This window comes from Stomoxys calcitrans, chromosome 2 (genome assembly GCF_963082655.1).
Source record: "Stomoxys calcitrans chromosome 2, idStoCalc2.1, whole genome shotgun sequence".
Lineage (NCBI taxonomy): Eukaryota > Metazoa > Arthropoda > Insecta > Diptera > Muscidae > Stomoxys > Stomoxys calcitrans.
Genome location: NC_081553.1, coordinates 234,491,345 through 234,507,975, shown reverse-complemented (window position 1 = coordinate 234,507,975; position 16,631 = coordinate 234,491,345). Strand labels below are relative to the sequence as shown.

The following is a 16,631-nucleotide window of genomic DNA, read 5'->3' as shown; positions in this document are numbered from 1 at the left end:
GAATTTGTTTAACTGTGGAATTTTGCTCAACTATGGGTGTGTCACCGATATTATAAACACATTTTTTTATGTTTTCTACCCCTAGAAACACCAAGCTATTTATTACATATCTTCGATTAAGTATAGGTCACATGGTATCATGTTTATCAACGGAAAGAACTTTACGTGCACTGGGAATTTCCATAAATTGAGATGATTTATCATAGTTGACATATAATTTGCATACAAGTTCCTCATATTTAATTATTTTATACTCACTTATATATTGAAAAACATTGAATGTTCATTTAATTAAAATGCGTGTAGGTGCTTTAAGTCGATGTATAATTGAACCGGAACATACGTTATGTCAAAAATTTGAGTAATCATTAATGCATGGTCTCTGTATAAGAGTTGTGAAACAATCTTTACTTTAGACATTTTCTAATGATTTGTAAATCATTTCTATGCTAAGTCTCAGTGAGGGGTCGGGCGACACCGGCTCTTGCACAAATACTGAGTGCCCATGATGCTCGATATGACAAGGCGGGCTATTGGCGCCTTTAAATAACAAAAGGCCACCCTGTTCCCGCGTGCTTTGGACCTATAGGAGCCTCACAAATGTCTCCAGCATTAACAGGGGATATCCACCACTGAAGAGTTTTTTTCTGATACTGGATTTGACCACAGACGCGTTCAGCGTCATAAGCGAACATGCTAATCTCTGCGCCACGGTGACCTCTCCACCCTATCATATTTGGTTTAAACTGGACTAGATATAGCTGATCTATATCTAAATAGGGACCATATTTGGTTCGTATAACATCATGTTTGGCACAGATCGGTTAATACATGCGCCTTTTATAACCGGAAGATCGGTCTATATGGCAGCTATCACTGAATATACAATAATTGAATAAATCATTTTGAAGTATGAGCAAATGAGCCCCTGCAATCAGAGTTGTGTGGTGTCGATGTCAATCCTAGAGCTAATATATAATATTCGTATAAACCATCCTTGGGTCAAACTCTACCAATTTTGCTACAACTATCCATGTTGAATTATATTATGAATTGCTTTAATGCAACATCATTGACTGGTATGAACCTGATATGACACTCATATAAGCGATCTCCCTGCATTTTATCCATTTGGGTTTCTGACTGGACATTATTTAAAGAACTTTAAAAGACGATCACTAGTGAAGAGCTCATTAGAAAGCCAAATTAATGTGTTTTTATTGTCAATAACAGTTTTCAATTATTTGCCAAAAAAAAAAAAAACAAATCATTCGCCGTATTATGAAACCCCTTTAGTTGAATCAAAATTTTGAGACTTAAGTCTTGTTGCTTTCGACACTATTTCTATATATATTGGGTTGCCCAAAAAGTAATTGCGGATTTTCCATATAGTCGGCGTTGACAAATTTTTTCACAGCTTGTGACTCTGTAATTGCATTTTTTCTTCTGTCAGTTATCAGCTGTTACTTTTAGCTTGCTTTAGAAAAAAAGTGTAAAAAAGTATATTTGATTAAAGTTCATTCTAAGTTTTATTAAAAATGCATTTACTTTCTTTTAAAAAATCCGCAATTACTTTTTGGGCAACCCAATATTTTCTAATTGCTTTAAGTGTGCAGCCAACTCATTAGTGGTTGAAATTCATTTCACAACAAGCTAGTTGTTAATTTAAAATTAATTTCGTGAAAAAAGAGAAAATAGTTTTGTTATCATAGTAAAATGATTATCCAAGCAAGCATGTTTTAACTGAACATCATAAATCTATGTTCTCTAAATTAAAATTGTTTTTTTAATTTCATTTATTGTGGCAAATCATCATGTTTTAATTAGATTCAAAAAAAAAAGTAATAATTCTATAGAACATCCGGTGATGATCAAATTGCTTTGTCTATTGAAAGTTTGTTTCTTAAGTCGTTTGTTTTCCTTGTTCACTTACTAGCCACCATAAAACACAACGCCATCCAAAGGAAATTCCCTAAATCATATTTTACCAACTAACAAATGCACCCAAGAAAAAACAATCAAAGCTATTCAAACATAATTTTACCTGTCTTAAAAGTCAGCATGGGCGGACATCATTAAAAAGCGGATATTTTCAATTTCTCTTTTGTTCTCAGATTTTCTTGGGATTTTTGGATTTAAATGCCTTTAAAACTATTAGATATTAATTTTTTCTAATATCCAACACAAGTTGTAATTAATTTCCCACTACAACATTTTCACCCCAAAAAAAAAACAAAAAGAGAGAATAAGAAACAAGAAAAGAAAACACAATGACTTAAGAATCCACAGGTTTTCACAGAGCTTTCATTGTACCGACCATGCAACAAGACCAATCATTCAGACAACCTTTCAACTTTACAGCTAGCAAAGTGTTTATCTGTTTTTTTTTTTTTGTTTTTCTTTTGCGTTTCACTTTGCATGACTATGGCTCGACCCCTTTTTGTGTTAAATATGATTAGAGCAGGCCGACCCAGAAGAACACATTCCATTCTAATCTATACAAGATTGAATGTTCGACTCAACCAACCGACAACCAAAAAAATTGGTGTGTTGGTTAAGAAAAAAACAAAAACAAATTGGAAACTGTATAGGTTGATGGGCATAGATATTTGACTGTATACATGTGTATAGCCATTTGCATGTTGGTAAGCATCTATCAAAGTCCAAGAAGAATTTAATATAGTCTGCGAGATACAGTGGTTCCAAAAAAAAAAAAACAACAACATTCAACAAACCATCTATGTAGGATAACAATGGCATATATAATTCTCTGTTTTGACCTTTACGGCTCTGGTATATTTTCCAAAAGCTAAACTTTTCGTTACGAAAACCACTGTTATTAGCTGAAATAATCAAAAGAAAATTGAACAATTCACCAGAAAAAAAGAGGCAAACTAACAAGAAACACTTTGAAGAACTAAAAACTTTTCTATTGTTTTGCCAGCAGAGAACAACAATAACGCTCCAAAAAGATAGAAACAAACAAACAAAAAAAAAGGAAATCTTGAAACAAACTTACCATCATTTGACTCGCTTTTGGTGGAGGCGAAGACGGTGTCTGGGGTGGTGGTTATTGTTGGTGGTGAAGATGTAGTTGATGAGAATTCATCCAAAACAACAGACATCGAAGACGATGCTGGTGCTGGTGCTGATGTTGATGTTGGCGTGGACGGCGACGACGATGATGATGGTGTTGGTGTTGGTGATGCTGACGACGATGATGACGAATCTGTTGCTGGCGTTGTGGTAGTTGTTTCGAATGGAGTCATTGAACTAGCATTATTTGCTGGCAGAGTTATTGTTGTAGTTTCTATCGCCTTTGCCTCAACAACCATTTCGTGGCTGTTGTTCGTCAATGTACTCATGTTGCTGTTGTTTTGCAATTCTCCTGTCGCTGATGCTGATGATTCTGGTGATGGTACTTCAGCCGTCATCATCTTCATTGTTGTTGTAACATCATCAGCCTCGGCAATTGTTGCTGCCTGTGTTTGAATGCCAGCAGACAAAAAAACTAAGCCACAAATTAAGGCAGCCATAAACCATGATGAAAATTGTGATGAAGTCGGCATAGACGATGACTTCGAGGCTATTGCGGATTTTCTTCGTTTGCTTGTTAACATTTTCGTATATTTTATTTGTCGTATTTTGTTGTTATTTTTATTTTTGTTTTTGTTGTTTTGTAATGCAATTTATTATTTATCTTCTTCCTCTACCGTTTTCTTTACTTTGATTTTTTTCTTTTACTTTTGTTTTTGAGGTATGGTACAATTAACTTAATTCGATGATTCTCCCTTTGTGCATTAGCCAACCAGGAAGTAGACACAATGACTTTTCAGCTATTGTTGTTATTGTTGTTTTTTTTTTGTTTAATTTCTAATACTTTCTTGTAAAATTTCCAAACGAAACCAAATGCCCGAATTGAATTGTGTGATTTTTTCGGTGTAAGTGCAATTTATTTTAATAAAGGCCACATGATGCTGGTTATTGTAAACAACAAAAAAAAAAACAAACAAGAAATTTAATTTAATTGACAAATTGTAAAATACATAATTCATACTTTTATGCCACAGAAAAAAAATCCAACATGGTAAAGGCTGATTCACAAAACCCACAAAAAATTGGGAATGTTATGCTGTAGAAAAAAAGAAGTTTGTTGCTTAAGTCTTTTGTTTACCTTGTAAATAGCTCGAATTGAAACTTTTGTTAACTATGAATCAAGTGAAGAAAAGAAGCAATGTTAATCGAAACCGAGTATTCAACACCCTACATTATGCAGTCTGCCTGCCACTACCTTTACCAGTTTTTTGAGTTTTAATTTTTATTAGTTGACATTTCGGCCGAGATTGGCCAAATTGTATGCATGATTTGGATTCGTGACAAAATTTACAACGACTTTGCTGCAACAATTATCCACATCTGATAATTCAGTTAAAAATTATACAGTTTGGAAGTCAAAAAAAGTGAAAAAAGTGTGTTTATTTTAATTTTTTGGTCAAAAATTACTTTCATTGATTAGTCTTTATTGAAAAAACTGAAATACTTTAGTGTTTCCTTTTTGCTTATGAAAAAATGTATTTAAAATGCCTTTTAAGTGAAATTTGAAGAAGATATGTCAACTGAAACGGTTGCAATATGTACTCCAAAATAGGCAAATTTTTATTAAAAAATTGGAAAAACCTTTCGAGTTCAACAATTCTTAAGCCCAAATCACTTAATTGGGCACATGTTGTTTTACTCCATATGTCCCCTAAACCCATGCAAACATTTTTTTGCACCTAACAATACTTGTAGCCTCCACAGAAAATTTGCAAAAAAAAATGCCGATTTCGAAAACATCTTTGTTTTACTTTTGTTTCTTAAAGCACCCTTCCATCTGCAAAATTCAAGATTTGTCACGAAACCAGTAAAATTGTAATATACCTCAAGCGAACTTTTTTTGTAGGGATTTGGAAACACTATTCAGCAAATTTTGAAAATAAGACCACAAATGAAGATTTGGTAGCCCGAACAATTTTTTCGAAATGCCAAGGTGACCAACTTTAGAATCTGCCCAGAGCTGCCCGCCCACGATCTCGCTAACACCTCAGCTCTAATCATTCCAAATTTCAAAGAGTTATCTCTACCCGTTCTTGAAAATTAGACCACAAATTAAGATTTGGTAGCCCGAACAATATTATTCGAAATGCAGAGGTGACCAACTTTCGGGGCCTGCCAAGAGCTGCCCGCACACGATCTCGCTAACACCTCAGCTCTAATCACACCAAATTTCAAAGAGTTATGTCTACCCGTTCTCACACGGTATAAGTTTTACTAGTTTTTTTTCGATTTTCTCCCACTGTGCGTCAGTTAAAACCCCTCATACAAAATTGTGTAAAGACTAAAGCAAGGGGGTCCAACATAAATCTAAACCTATTTTTCTAAAATCAATACCGATAGTGCTTGAGTCAATTTCGTTGGACAATATATGCTACCATACGACCATGGCTAGTTGGAATCAAGATTTGATTTCAAGCCAATCGGTATACTTATCAATGGGCCTTACTAGTCTTCTTCAAAGAAACAAGTAATAATTCTCTGTTCTAATGTAGTTTTGTATAAAGACATTAGGTGAGGAGACTAACAGAAAATTCAAAACAAGTAAAAGTGTGCTAAGTTCGGCCGGGCCGAATCTTACATACCCTCCACCATGGATCGCATATGTCGAGTTCTTTTCCAGGCATCTCACAAAGAGAAAGATTTTCTCTGCTATTAGAGCGATATCAAGATATGGTCCGGTTCGGACCTCAATTAAAGTATAAGTTGGAGACCTGTGTAAAATGTCAGCCAATTCGAATAAGAATTGCGCCCTTTGGGGGCTCAAGAAGTAAAATAGAGAGATCAAGTTATATGGGAGCTGTATCAGGCTATAGACCGATTCAGACCATAATAAAAACGTTTGTTGATGGTCATGAGAGGATCCGTCGTACAAAATTTCAGGCCTATCGGATAATAGTTGCGACCTCTAGAGGCTTAGGAAGTCAAGACCCCAGATCGGTTTATATGGCAGCTTTATCAGGCTATAAACCGATTTGAACCTTATTTGGCACAGTTGTTGAAACTCATAATAAAATATCTCATGCAAAATTTCAGCCAAATCGGATAGGAATTGCGCCCTCTAGAGGCTCAAAAAGTCAAGACCCCAGATCGGTTTATATGACAGCTATATCAGGTTATGGACCGATTAGAACCATACTTAGCACAGTTGTTGAATGTCATAACAAAATACTTCAAATCGGATAAGATAAAAATACTTCATTCAAATCGGATAAGAATTGCGCCCTCTAGTGGCTCAAGAAGTCAAGATTCAAGATAGGTTTATATGACACCTATTTCAGGTTATTGACCGATTTGAATCTAACATAACACAGTTATTGGAAGTCATAGCGAAACACGTCGAGTCATAGCGAAACAGATTGAGCGACAGCTATCAAAATTGAGAAACAGTTATACCTTGACGTAGGGTGTAGCATTGGGTGTAGCGGACAGGGGCTATGCTAGTCAAAAATATATGATCAAATAAAAACGTGTTAAATTAGGCCCTGCCAAACTTTTGATAAACACCCCCATTCGTCATACCCATAGCCATAGTCACATTCCAATATGGACTGGTGTAGATCATATTTGATTCAGGTGCCGAGAACTGCGGGCTTTAAGCCACTTAATCAACAGATAGATTTACAAGGTAGCTATGTCTAAATATAGTCCAATGTGGACCACATTTGGAACTGATGTCAAATGTCTTAATACAATTTACTGTTTCAAATTTCAGCGAAATCTGGTAAGTAATGCGGCTTATATGGGCTAAAGACCCTAAATCGACAGATCTCAATAAAGTCCGATGTGGACCATATTTGAAAATTCTAGTGAATTCGGCTAATAAAGGCGTCATTTAGGGGCTTTAGACACTATGTCGGCAGATCGGTCTACATGAGAGTTATATAAAAATATGGTCCAATGTGGACAATTTCTGGTTCAAACCACGGCAGGCCTAGTCCAACTCACAGGTCTTAATTTTAGTGAAATCGCCTAACAAATGAGGCTTTTATAGGCCTAAAGATCAGTCTATATGATAACTATATCAAAATATGGTGCGACTCTGACCATTTCCAGTTTGCATGTAGGGAGGCCTAATGCAACTCACCGTCTCTAATTTCAGCGAATTCGGAATTAGATTTCTTCCACATCCTTCGTCAATTTGGCCCAGATCGGTCTAGATTTGTATGTAGCTGTCATTTAGACCGATCCTCCGATTTAGAGTCTTAGGCCCATAAACGCCACATTTTTTATCCGATTTTGCTGAAATTTGAAACAGTGAGTTGTCTTAGGCCCTTCCACATCTTCCTTTAATTTGATCCAGATCGGTTCAGATTTGGATATAGCTGCCATATAGACCGATCTCTCGATTGAAGGTTTTGGGCTCATAAAAGGCGCATTTATTGTCCGATGTCGCCGAAATTTGGGACAGTGAGTTAAGTTAAGCCACTTTATATACTTCTGCAATATGGCCTAGATCGATTCAGATTTGAATATAGCTGCCATATAGACCGATCTCCTGATTGAAGGTTTTGGGCCCATAACAGGCGCATTTATTGTCCGATTTCGCCAAAATTTGGGACAGTGAGTTGTGTTAGGACCTTCGACATTTTTCTACAACTTGGCCCAAATCGGTCCAGATTTGGATATAGCTGCCATATAGACCGATATCCCGATTTCAAGTCTTGGCCCCATAAAAGGCGCATTTATAATCTGATTTCTTTGAAATTTGACACAGTGACTTATATAAGGCTTTTCGACATCCGTGTCATATATGGTTCAGATCGGTTTATTTTTAGATATAGCTACTGTACTTATTAGTATTTGGTCCAAATTGGAACATATTTCGATATAACTGCTATGGGACATGAGGTATGCAATTTTCACCCGATTTTGCTGAAAAGTGGTTTACATATATATCCGAGGTGGTGGGTATCCAAAGTTTGGCCCGGCCGAACTTAACGCCTTTTTACTTGTTGTTTAATGACACATCTGGAAGACAAATTTCTTATTCAATCCAGGAATTTTTAATATAATCTAATTTTTAACGATTTGCTGGATAAATTGTATTTTGACTTTTGTTCGTTTACTTTAAATATCCCTGTCAAGTGAGATCAAAATGTGGAATAATTATTGGGTTGCCCAAAAAGTAGTTGCGGATTTTTGAAAAGAAAGTAAATGCATTTTTAATAAAACTTAGAATGGACTTTAATCAAATATTCTTTTTTTACACTTTTCTTCTAAATCAAGCTAAAAGTAACAGCTGATAACTGACAGAAGAAAGAATGCAATTACAGAGTCACAAGCTGTGAAATAATTTGTCAACGCCGACTATATGAAAAATCCGCAATTACTTTTTGGGCAACCCAATATTTAAGTAAGACCCCTTTGGCAAAGTAGAGGCATATTTGTTTCACTATAACTAAAACTCTTCCAAATTAATATTACAGTATTTTTCACTTAATTTTGCTGTAAGATCGAAAAACCAGGCCATTGAAAAAGCCTCAGAAATCCTAATGTATTTACCTTTGCAAATGTGTATCCTTCAATGGTTGTTTCATTGAAATAAATCCACTATTATGGTCACCTGACTTTTATTTTGGCACAACATAAAACAACTTGAATTTGCATAGTTTTGTGAATCATTAACAAAATCTGCTTTTTCGAAATTTGTTAATCAGTTATGCTATTTGTTGGTTATTTTCCTTTTTATTTTTTTTTTTGTGGCACGTTCGACGTATGTAAATTGTGTATTTATTTTTGGTTTTTGTTTTTTTTTTTTTTTTGGGGGGTTTAGTTCTTGTTTGAGAAATTTCTCTTCTCGTTGCCCGCTTTGCATACAACTCTTTCGTTGGCTGGACAAACAAGTTTGTCGCTTAAGTCTTTTGTTTTCACTTATACGTTAATTTGTTTCCTTCGGCTCGCTGGAATTCTTTGGAAATCCCAAAGCAACAAACACAATACGAAATCAATTCTTGGCTTTATAATAGTAAATGCATATTTTTATGATAATTAGCAGTCGCAGATATTCTCTATTTAACTTTTTCTAAAAGTCACCAGCAGAACCGGTTTCAAATGGACCACAACAGTCACTGAAGAAAACAAAATACCATTTAAACGCCGCCATATGAAAATGTATTTTTTTTTTTTGTGTGCATTTTTTTTTTGGATTTTCGGCTTTTTTGGCTCCACTTAAAGTTATGTGACGTTTTGTCATAAAAGCGCAGCTGCAGATAAATGCACATACAGCAACGTGTAAAGCCAGTTTATTTTCGAGACTTTGAGTATTAAGTAATCACATAAAAAAATTCCAAGTTAATGCGAAATGAAAGTGAGGGCATGTCTTGGTAATACCACTTGCATTTTTCAATCTTTTACGGTGTTTTTAATGCATTGCAATTTTTTTTAAAAAATTTTTTTATGGATTCTTGTATGATTGAATTTTTTGTCTGCCTTGGATATTTTCTTGTTTGAAAAAATTTTAGGTATTTAAATTTTTTATGGGGCTTAGCAGATTCCTTGCGTTAACGTTACCACTTTAATTTGACGCGTTCAACACCCGTTACCACACAAGCTCTTTTACCGACTGAAGTTGTTTCAAGTTAGTCAAGTTTGTTACCACATTATCCAAAACTGCTACTGAGATTTCAGTGAGCTCTCTGCTCTAAGGTTGGCTGTTGGTGGCTTAGCAGCAATTGCAAGAAGCAGAAATTCACCACATACGAGTACCTTCTCTCGCTCACTTTATACAATGCACTCTCCTCCCTGCTTTATGTGACCATTGAACTAACTACAACACTATTTCTTTCTGTGGTGTTTCAAATGGCCACGTTTCAACTTGGCTATGACTCAAGTGAGAGAGTGCTTGGCATGATCAATGTTCATACGGAATAGTTAGATGAATAAATATGAGTTGCCATATGTAGAGTTTAGTTTTATACCTCCACCTCCACCATAGGATGAGGGTATACTAATTTCGTCATTCTCTTTGTAACACCTCGAAATATGCGCCCAAGACCCCATATAAAAATTCTTGATCGTCATGTCGTTTTAAGTCGTTCCAGCAATATCCGTCCGTCTGTCCGTCCGTCCATCCCTCCGTCCGTCTGTCTGTCGAAAGCACGCCAACTTTCGAAGGAGTAAAGCTAGCCGCTTGAAATTTTGCACAAATACTTTTTATTAGTGTTGGTCGGTTGGGATTATAAATGGGCCAAATCGGTCCATGTTTTGATATAGCTGCCATATAAACCGAAATTGGGTCTTGACTTCTTGAGCCTCTAGAGAGCGCAATTATTATCCGGTTTGACTAAAATTTTGCACATGGTGTTTTGGTATCATCCATTCCAACAACTGTGCTAAGTATGGCGCAAATCGGTACATAACCTGATATAGCTGCCATATTAACCGATCTGGGATTTTGACTTCTTGAGCCTCTAGAGGATGCAATTCTCATCCGATTTGGTAGAAATTTTGTACAACGTCTTCTCTCACGACCTTCGACATACGTGTCTAATATGGTCTTAATCGATCAATAGCTTGATACAGCTCCCATATAAACCGATCTCCCGATTTGGCTTCGTGAGCCCCTACAAGGCGCAATTCTTAACCGAATGAACTGAAATATTACACAATGATTTCTAAGATGTTCAGCATTTATTTGTGGTCCTTAGCACGTTCTTACTTTTTATATTTTAATTTAGCATTTAAAACATTTTATTTAAGTTTTCTTAAGTCTTCATATGTTTTATTTTGTTTTTTTTTATAAAAGTTGGCATCACTCTAATACTCTTGGCCCGCTATTAAAATCACGCAATAGTTCACCATGCACTGCAGACATGACCGAAGGCAATATTGACGAATGACGACAACAGGTTTGTTGTGGCATAGGGTTGGGGAAGGTGATTTAACAGTCAAATACCATGGTAGTCGGACTACAAAGTTGGAATAGACGCACACCGCATACGAAAGTAAGTGGTGAATATGTAAAACAGCTGAGTAAATAAAATGGAAAAAGACATTCAGAGAACAAAAACATTTTTTTTTCTCCACACCATAAAACGATCAAAGAGTAAAAACACGAGAACGCTCTCTCTCTCTCTCCCTCTCTCTTCTCAAATCGGAATATCCTAAAGGCGTTAGAATTTGAATGTGAGTAAGAGTGATTAATGTGCCGAGCTAAGATAGAGTGGCTAAACAATGACATTAAAGTTCATTAACTGTGTTGGGGTGGGGGCGATTCATTCGCATTTCATTCACAATTCCAGTTGCGGCCACAAAGTATTAAACGATCGTTGCTCAATAGCCAACGCTATTGTTGATTAACAACAGCCATCAATGGCTTTCCAAGGCATATAAGCATGATGGATATGTTGGGATATTTTGCATGGCAATTTCGAAGACTTTTTCTCTCTCTCCCTCCCTAGCAATGATTGACAATCACTTTGAGCTGGTGGTTGGTTGGTCCAGCGCTACATGGCCATCCTTGTCCATCCATACCAGCAAGGCGTAAAATCAAACATTCACGCCGTTCACAGTTCAAAATGGTTTCTTTGTTTTGCTTTTGTTTGTCGTGATCGCTTTATTAATTGTTGTCGTTGTTGTAGATTTGTTTGATTTTGGCGTTTCCTTCGGACGAAACCAGTTGCATATGAAAGTAAAAGTAATACAAGGTGTAAATAAAAAATGTTTTTTTTTCTGTATATTTTTGTGTGTTTTATCGTTGAGCATGCATGCACACAGCCACTGAGGGATGGCAGCAAAAAATGCGACAGCAAACTGTTCAAAGCGTAAACGCTGTTGAGGTAAGGCATTTCCAATATGGCAGCTTGTCCATCATTTTTATGGAAACCCATTAGACCGAAAAACAAATACCTATGCAACGCATGGGATTTCTCGAAATTAAGAATTTTGTAATACCTTTCCTAATGATGTCATGATTTGCCTTGACATGACCATTTGTTTCTTCTCACAACAGAAATTCCTGATATTTATCTAAGGAATTCCTTGAAATGTTTATTAGTTTACCCACATATGCGTGTCCACTTTAGAAAACAAAGCTTTGGTCTTCATTATTTGTATTTTGAAAAAAAAAAAAACAAATGTCTTTAAACTTTTATGAATAAAGGGTCTACGGTCAGGCAAACAGTCTTGATAGCCAGTATGAATTGCAGCAAGTTTGTTGCCCAAGTCTTTTGATTCATTAAATATATTTAAAGTGTTGAGCTTTTTCTATGGTGGGGTTGGGGGGTGGGGGGTTTAAGCATGATGTGTAAAGTTCTTAGAAACTCTTTGATGATTATTACCTTATAAAATCCAAAAGAGTGTTAATGATGCCAAAAGATACATTTTTGTCTATTCTTATTAATGCCAGTCTTGATTTCTTTGAAATTTGATGAATTTGAAGGCAAAAATTCAAGTATTCTACATTGTGTGGGAATATATTTTTTTTTTAACACAATAATTGAATAAAAGTTTACTTCCGCAACAGATTGAAATTTAACAAGGCGACGAAAAAGCTGCAGCCAGTAACAATTAAATAAATCATTAAATGGAAAAAATGGCAATATTGGCACAAATTGAATAAAGTTCATTCCTAGTAAGAATAGGAATAAGCTTCAATTTGGTTAATTGAATTTTTAATAGCATTGAGCAGGAACATTTTGAGTAATCAACAAGAGTAGCAGCAAAAGATTGTGACATCATCATAAATACAACAACAAAAGTGAACTTCGATTAACGTTGGCTTTGGAGAACAAAAATATTAAAAAAAGGTTTAATGAATTATTGTTGTTAACCTTCCATTCAAAGAACTAGCACAAAAAATATACCCTATGTTCATTTTGAAGGTCAAGTTTACGCTCAATGATAAGGGCCCTCCTCTTTGTGGCCGAATCCGAACAGGTTGGACGACACCTCTTTGAGAGGAAGTTTTTATATGGTTAAATGCCTCACAAATGTCGCCAGCATTAAGAGGATATAACCGCCGCTAGAAAAAGTTCTAGTCAAGATTCGAACACTGTCGTTTAGTGGTATAATCGGACATGCTAGTCTCTGCGGCATGGCCTCGATACTTGATGAACTTATTCCAACGGTGAATTGTGATCATGCGCAGCAATTATAAACAAAACAAGTAAAAGCGTGCTAAGTTCGGCCGGGCCGAATGTCATATACCTCCACCTCCACCATGGGTCGCATTTTTCAAGTTCTTTGAATGACTACATCAAGTTATTAACCGATACGGACCGTACAAGTCATATAAAAATATCACCTCCAAAATTTCAGGCAAATGGAGTCATAATTTCACCTTCAAGAGGCTCAGAAAGTCACATTGGGAGATCGGCTTATATGACAGCTATGTCAGGTTAAGAACCGATTTAGATAATACTTAGTACAGTTGTTGGAAGTCAAACCAAAATGACATATGCAACATTTCAAGCGAATTGGATAACAGTAGCGCCATCTAAGACTCAATAAGTCCAATCAGGTGATCGATTTATATGGAGGCTTTATTAGGTTATAGACGGATTTAGACAATACTTGGCACAGTTGTTGGAAGTATTACTAAAACGACATGTGCTAAATTTTAGCCAAATTAAATGACAATCGCGCCCTCTAGAGGCTCAAGAAGTCTAATGGGGAAATCGGTTTATATGGCAGCTATATCGGGATATGGACTGATTTAGACTATACTCGACACAGTTGTTGGAAGTCATATCAAAACGATATGTGCAAAACACATCGGATAAGAATTGTAGCCTCTAGAGGCTCAAGAAGTCAAGATCCAAGATCGGTTTATATGGCAGCTATATTAGGTTATGCCCCCATTTTCGCCATACTAAGCACAGTTGTTGGAAGTCATAACAAAACACCTCATTCAAAATTTCAGTATTTGTGCAAAATTTCAAGCGGTTAGCTTTACTCTTTCGAAAGTGAACGTGCTTTAGACAGACGGAAGGACATGGATAGACCGACTTAAAGTGTCATGGCGATGAAGAATATATATACTAGGCGAATATTTCGAGGTGTTACAAACGTAATGACGAAATTAGTATGCCCCCATCCTATGGTGGAGGGTATAAAAAGAAAAGTTTAAGGTATCAGGGTATATAGACGTATCTATGAAAAAAGCAAGAAATCTACTTCTTCACATTTTTCGACTTCCAAACTGTATAACCAGTGGAGATATTTTATACACTAGGCGTCCTTTTTTGTGGAGATTTTCGAGCACTATCCAGCAAAAAAGGATTTTGAAAAAAGACCATAAATCAAAAAAAACATTTTGTAAACGCGTACCCACCATTTTTTTTCTTTTTGTATACAAAATATTAAGGCCATGGGATATCCTATATCCGTCTGCCCACCTACAATTATAAGAATACAGTAACTAAAATTTTCAACCCATTTGCAGGAAATTTGGTGTGGAATATTTTCACATTTTACTTACTTTTAATCTGAAAGCTTTTGCTAAATTTTATTAAAATCGGAAACACCACCAGAACTTCTTTCAACTGCAATTTCAATCTTCTCCATATAAGTTGTATATGTATATGGGCAAAAGTAAAAGTTAGCAAACATAGCTGACACACCTTTTACGCAAAGAAAAATATGTCAAGCAGCACATGAATATTTCTTCTCAATAGCAATCATCATTGGCAAAGAATTAGTCACTTTTTTTTTTGGTAAACATCTAAAAGCGAATTGTTTTCAGTTGACTAATTTGCAACGAATTCCATTCGCGATTGTGTTGAACAGCTGTCTAAAATGAAGAAAAAAATATTCTATAAACATTTTCATTTAAGCCGAAACTAGTTTTAGCCACTCATAAAAGCGAAAACAACAACAAAATGAGGTGAAACCTACATAGCCAAGAAATGAAACTCTTTAACCGCGCTACCTCCCTCTCTGAAAATATCATGCAGAGCTCAAAAACGTCAACGATAATTTCAAATTGCCTTATGGCAATTTTTACACACTTCAGTGGCGGAGTCTAACAACCACCACATAGCTGCCAAAATCGAGAAGGGGAGTTGAGGTGGATGAAGGAAAAAAAGACACACTTACAAAGCTGCAGATAGAAAAAAAAACTGGCGAATTATTTTTCTGGGTTTCTTGTTTTTTCTTTTTGAAAATAGCATTGTTCTAATGGTGTGGTTTTGTAGAAAGAATGGTGATGTTGCGGTTCTTCTAAATCGGCTGCCTTGGCTGCACAATGAAACACACCAGCCACAAGCCAAACGGCGACAACAACAAGAATGTCAACCAGATTTGAAGGTAGACTACTTTATGTCCCGAGAGAAGAACAGAATCACTCGGAATTGTAAGCCGAATGGGTATTTGTTTGTTTCGGTATTTGCCTGCTTTTAGCCGGTTAAATGCTGGTCATAGTTTGTGTGGACTTGTTTGGCTTGTCAAAATCGAAATCGCCAATAACACGGGTATTTGGCGACTTTGTTGTGTTTGTATGAAATTCTAATAAAATTTAAAGTTTCAGAGGCACCCAACAGCGAGAAAATGGTCATGTGAATGTGTTTGTAGTCAATGGCTGCCTCCAAACCCCCCACATAGAAAACGAAAGACTTAAGACACAAACTTGTTTTCGATTGTAGCTGATGGTGTTTGAAAAGGCCTTTTAATTGTAAATATTTTTCAATTAAATAGCAAAACATTGCAAAGAATTGATGAAACACAAATTTTGTTACCCACAGCCATGACTGCTGTTAGTTTTGGCGTGTGGAGTCTCAAAATTAAAAAGTTTTTCTTTTATGGAATTTATTTGTTTAATGGTTTAACATTTAAATAAAATCTTTGGTATTTAGTTATTTCTACGCTATTGTGTCAGTCATTGACATTTTTAATGTCAACATAATGACAAGTTGTGCTAACAAAAATTAATGGTAAAACATTTTGTAAATCTTCATAATTTCTCATATTTGTTAATGAGCTTGCCTGTCGCCTGTATGTGGACTTTTTTTGACAGCTGCCAGCTAACTGACCAATGTGTAGTCATTACATTGTGGCCGAGGCGTCAAAGGTATGTGAGGAAGTTATTGTTCATAACAACAAATTTCACTTTTATCAACAGTGGCAGAGACAACAAAACCGTTTATTTATAAACATTACATGAAGAAAGTCACGCGAAGAAAGTTTCATATCGTAGTGGTCATCTCAAGTAGCGGCCAGCTTTTAGAGATGCATTTCAGCTACGAATAGCAAAAGTTCTGCGTAATCAACTACGACGTGCCTCATTAACGAACAAAGACATCTTTGTTTTCGAAGTGAATACTCTGGCGTTGAAATTCTCACCATACAATTATTCATACGCCTGAAGCAACAAAATGATAGAAGACTTAAAGCATGGGAGGAAACGCCGAATGTTTGTTGTTTGAGCGGAAAAGATGTATTCCATGGCTTAGACAAGGAAAAAGAGTAAATGACAACGTGAATAAATTGAACTGTTTATATTTTTCGGCGTTGGTTATTCTCCTAGTATTGCTGACGACACTGGATCTAATCTTTTATAAGTCTCCCCACAAGAGTCTTCGCTATGTGGCATAAGTAGC

The 16,631-nt window shown here is 35.9% G+C and overlaps 1 protein-coding gene across 4 annotated transcripts in view; it reads right to left on the bottom strand.

Moving 5' to 3' along the window:
- The window catches only part of LOC106095619 (putative epidermal cell surface receptor), a 105,465-nt gene that overhangs the window by 56,770 nt on the left and 32,064 nt on the right, over nt 1-16,631 (bottom strand). For 2 of the 4 annotated variants that reach the window (XM_013262877.2, XM_013262878.2), the window contains exons 1-2: nt 9,607-9,713; nt 3,020-3,977 (exon numbers count right to left, since the gene is read on the bottom strand). In XM_013262877.2, the coding sequence (XP_013118331.2) occupies nt 3,020-3,620 (601 nt within the window). In that variant the 5' untranslated portion in view covers nt 3,621-3,977; nt 9,607-9,713. Of the gene's footprint in view, nt 1-3,019; nt 3,978-9,606; nt 9,715-16,631 lie in introns of those variants that run through there. The other 2 variants (XM_013262875.2, XM_059363583.1) reach the window with 2 other exon arrangements.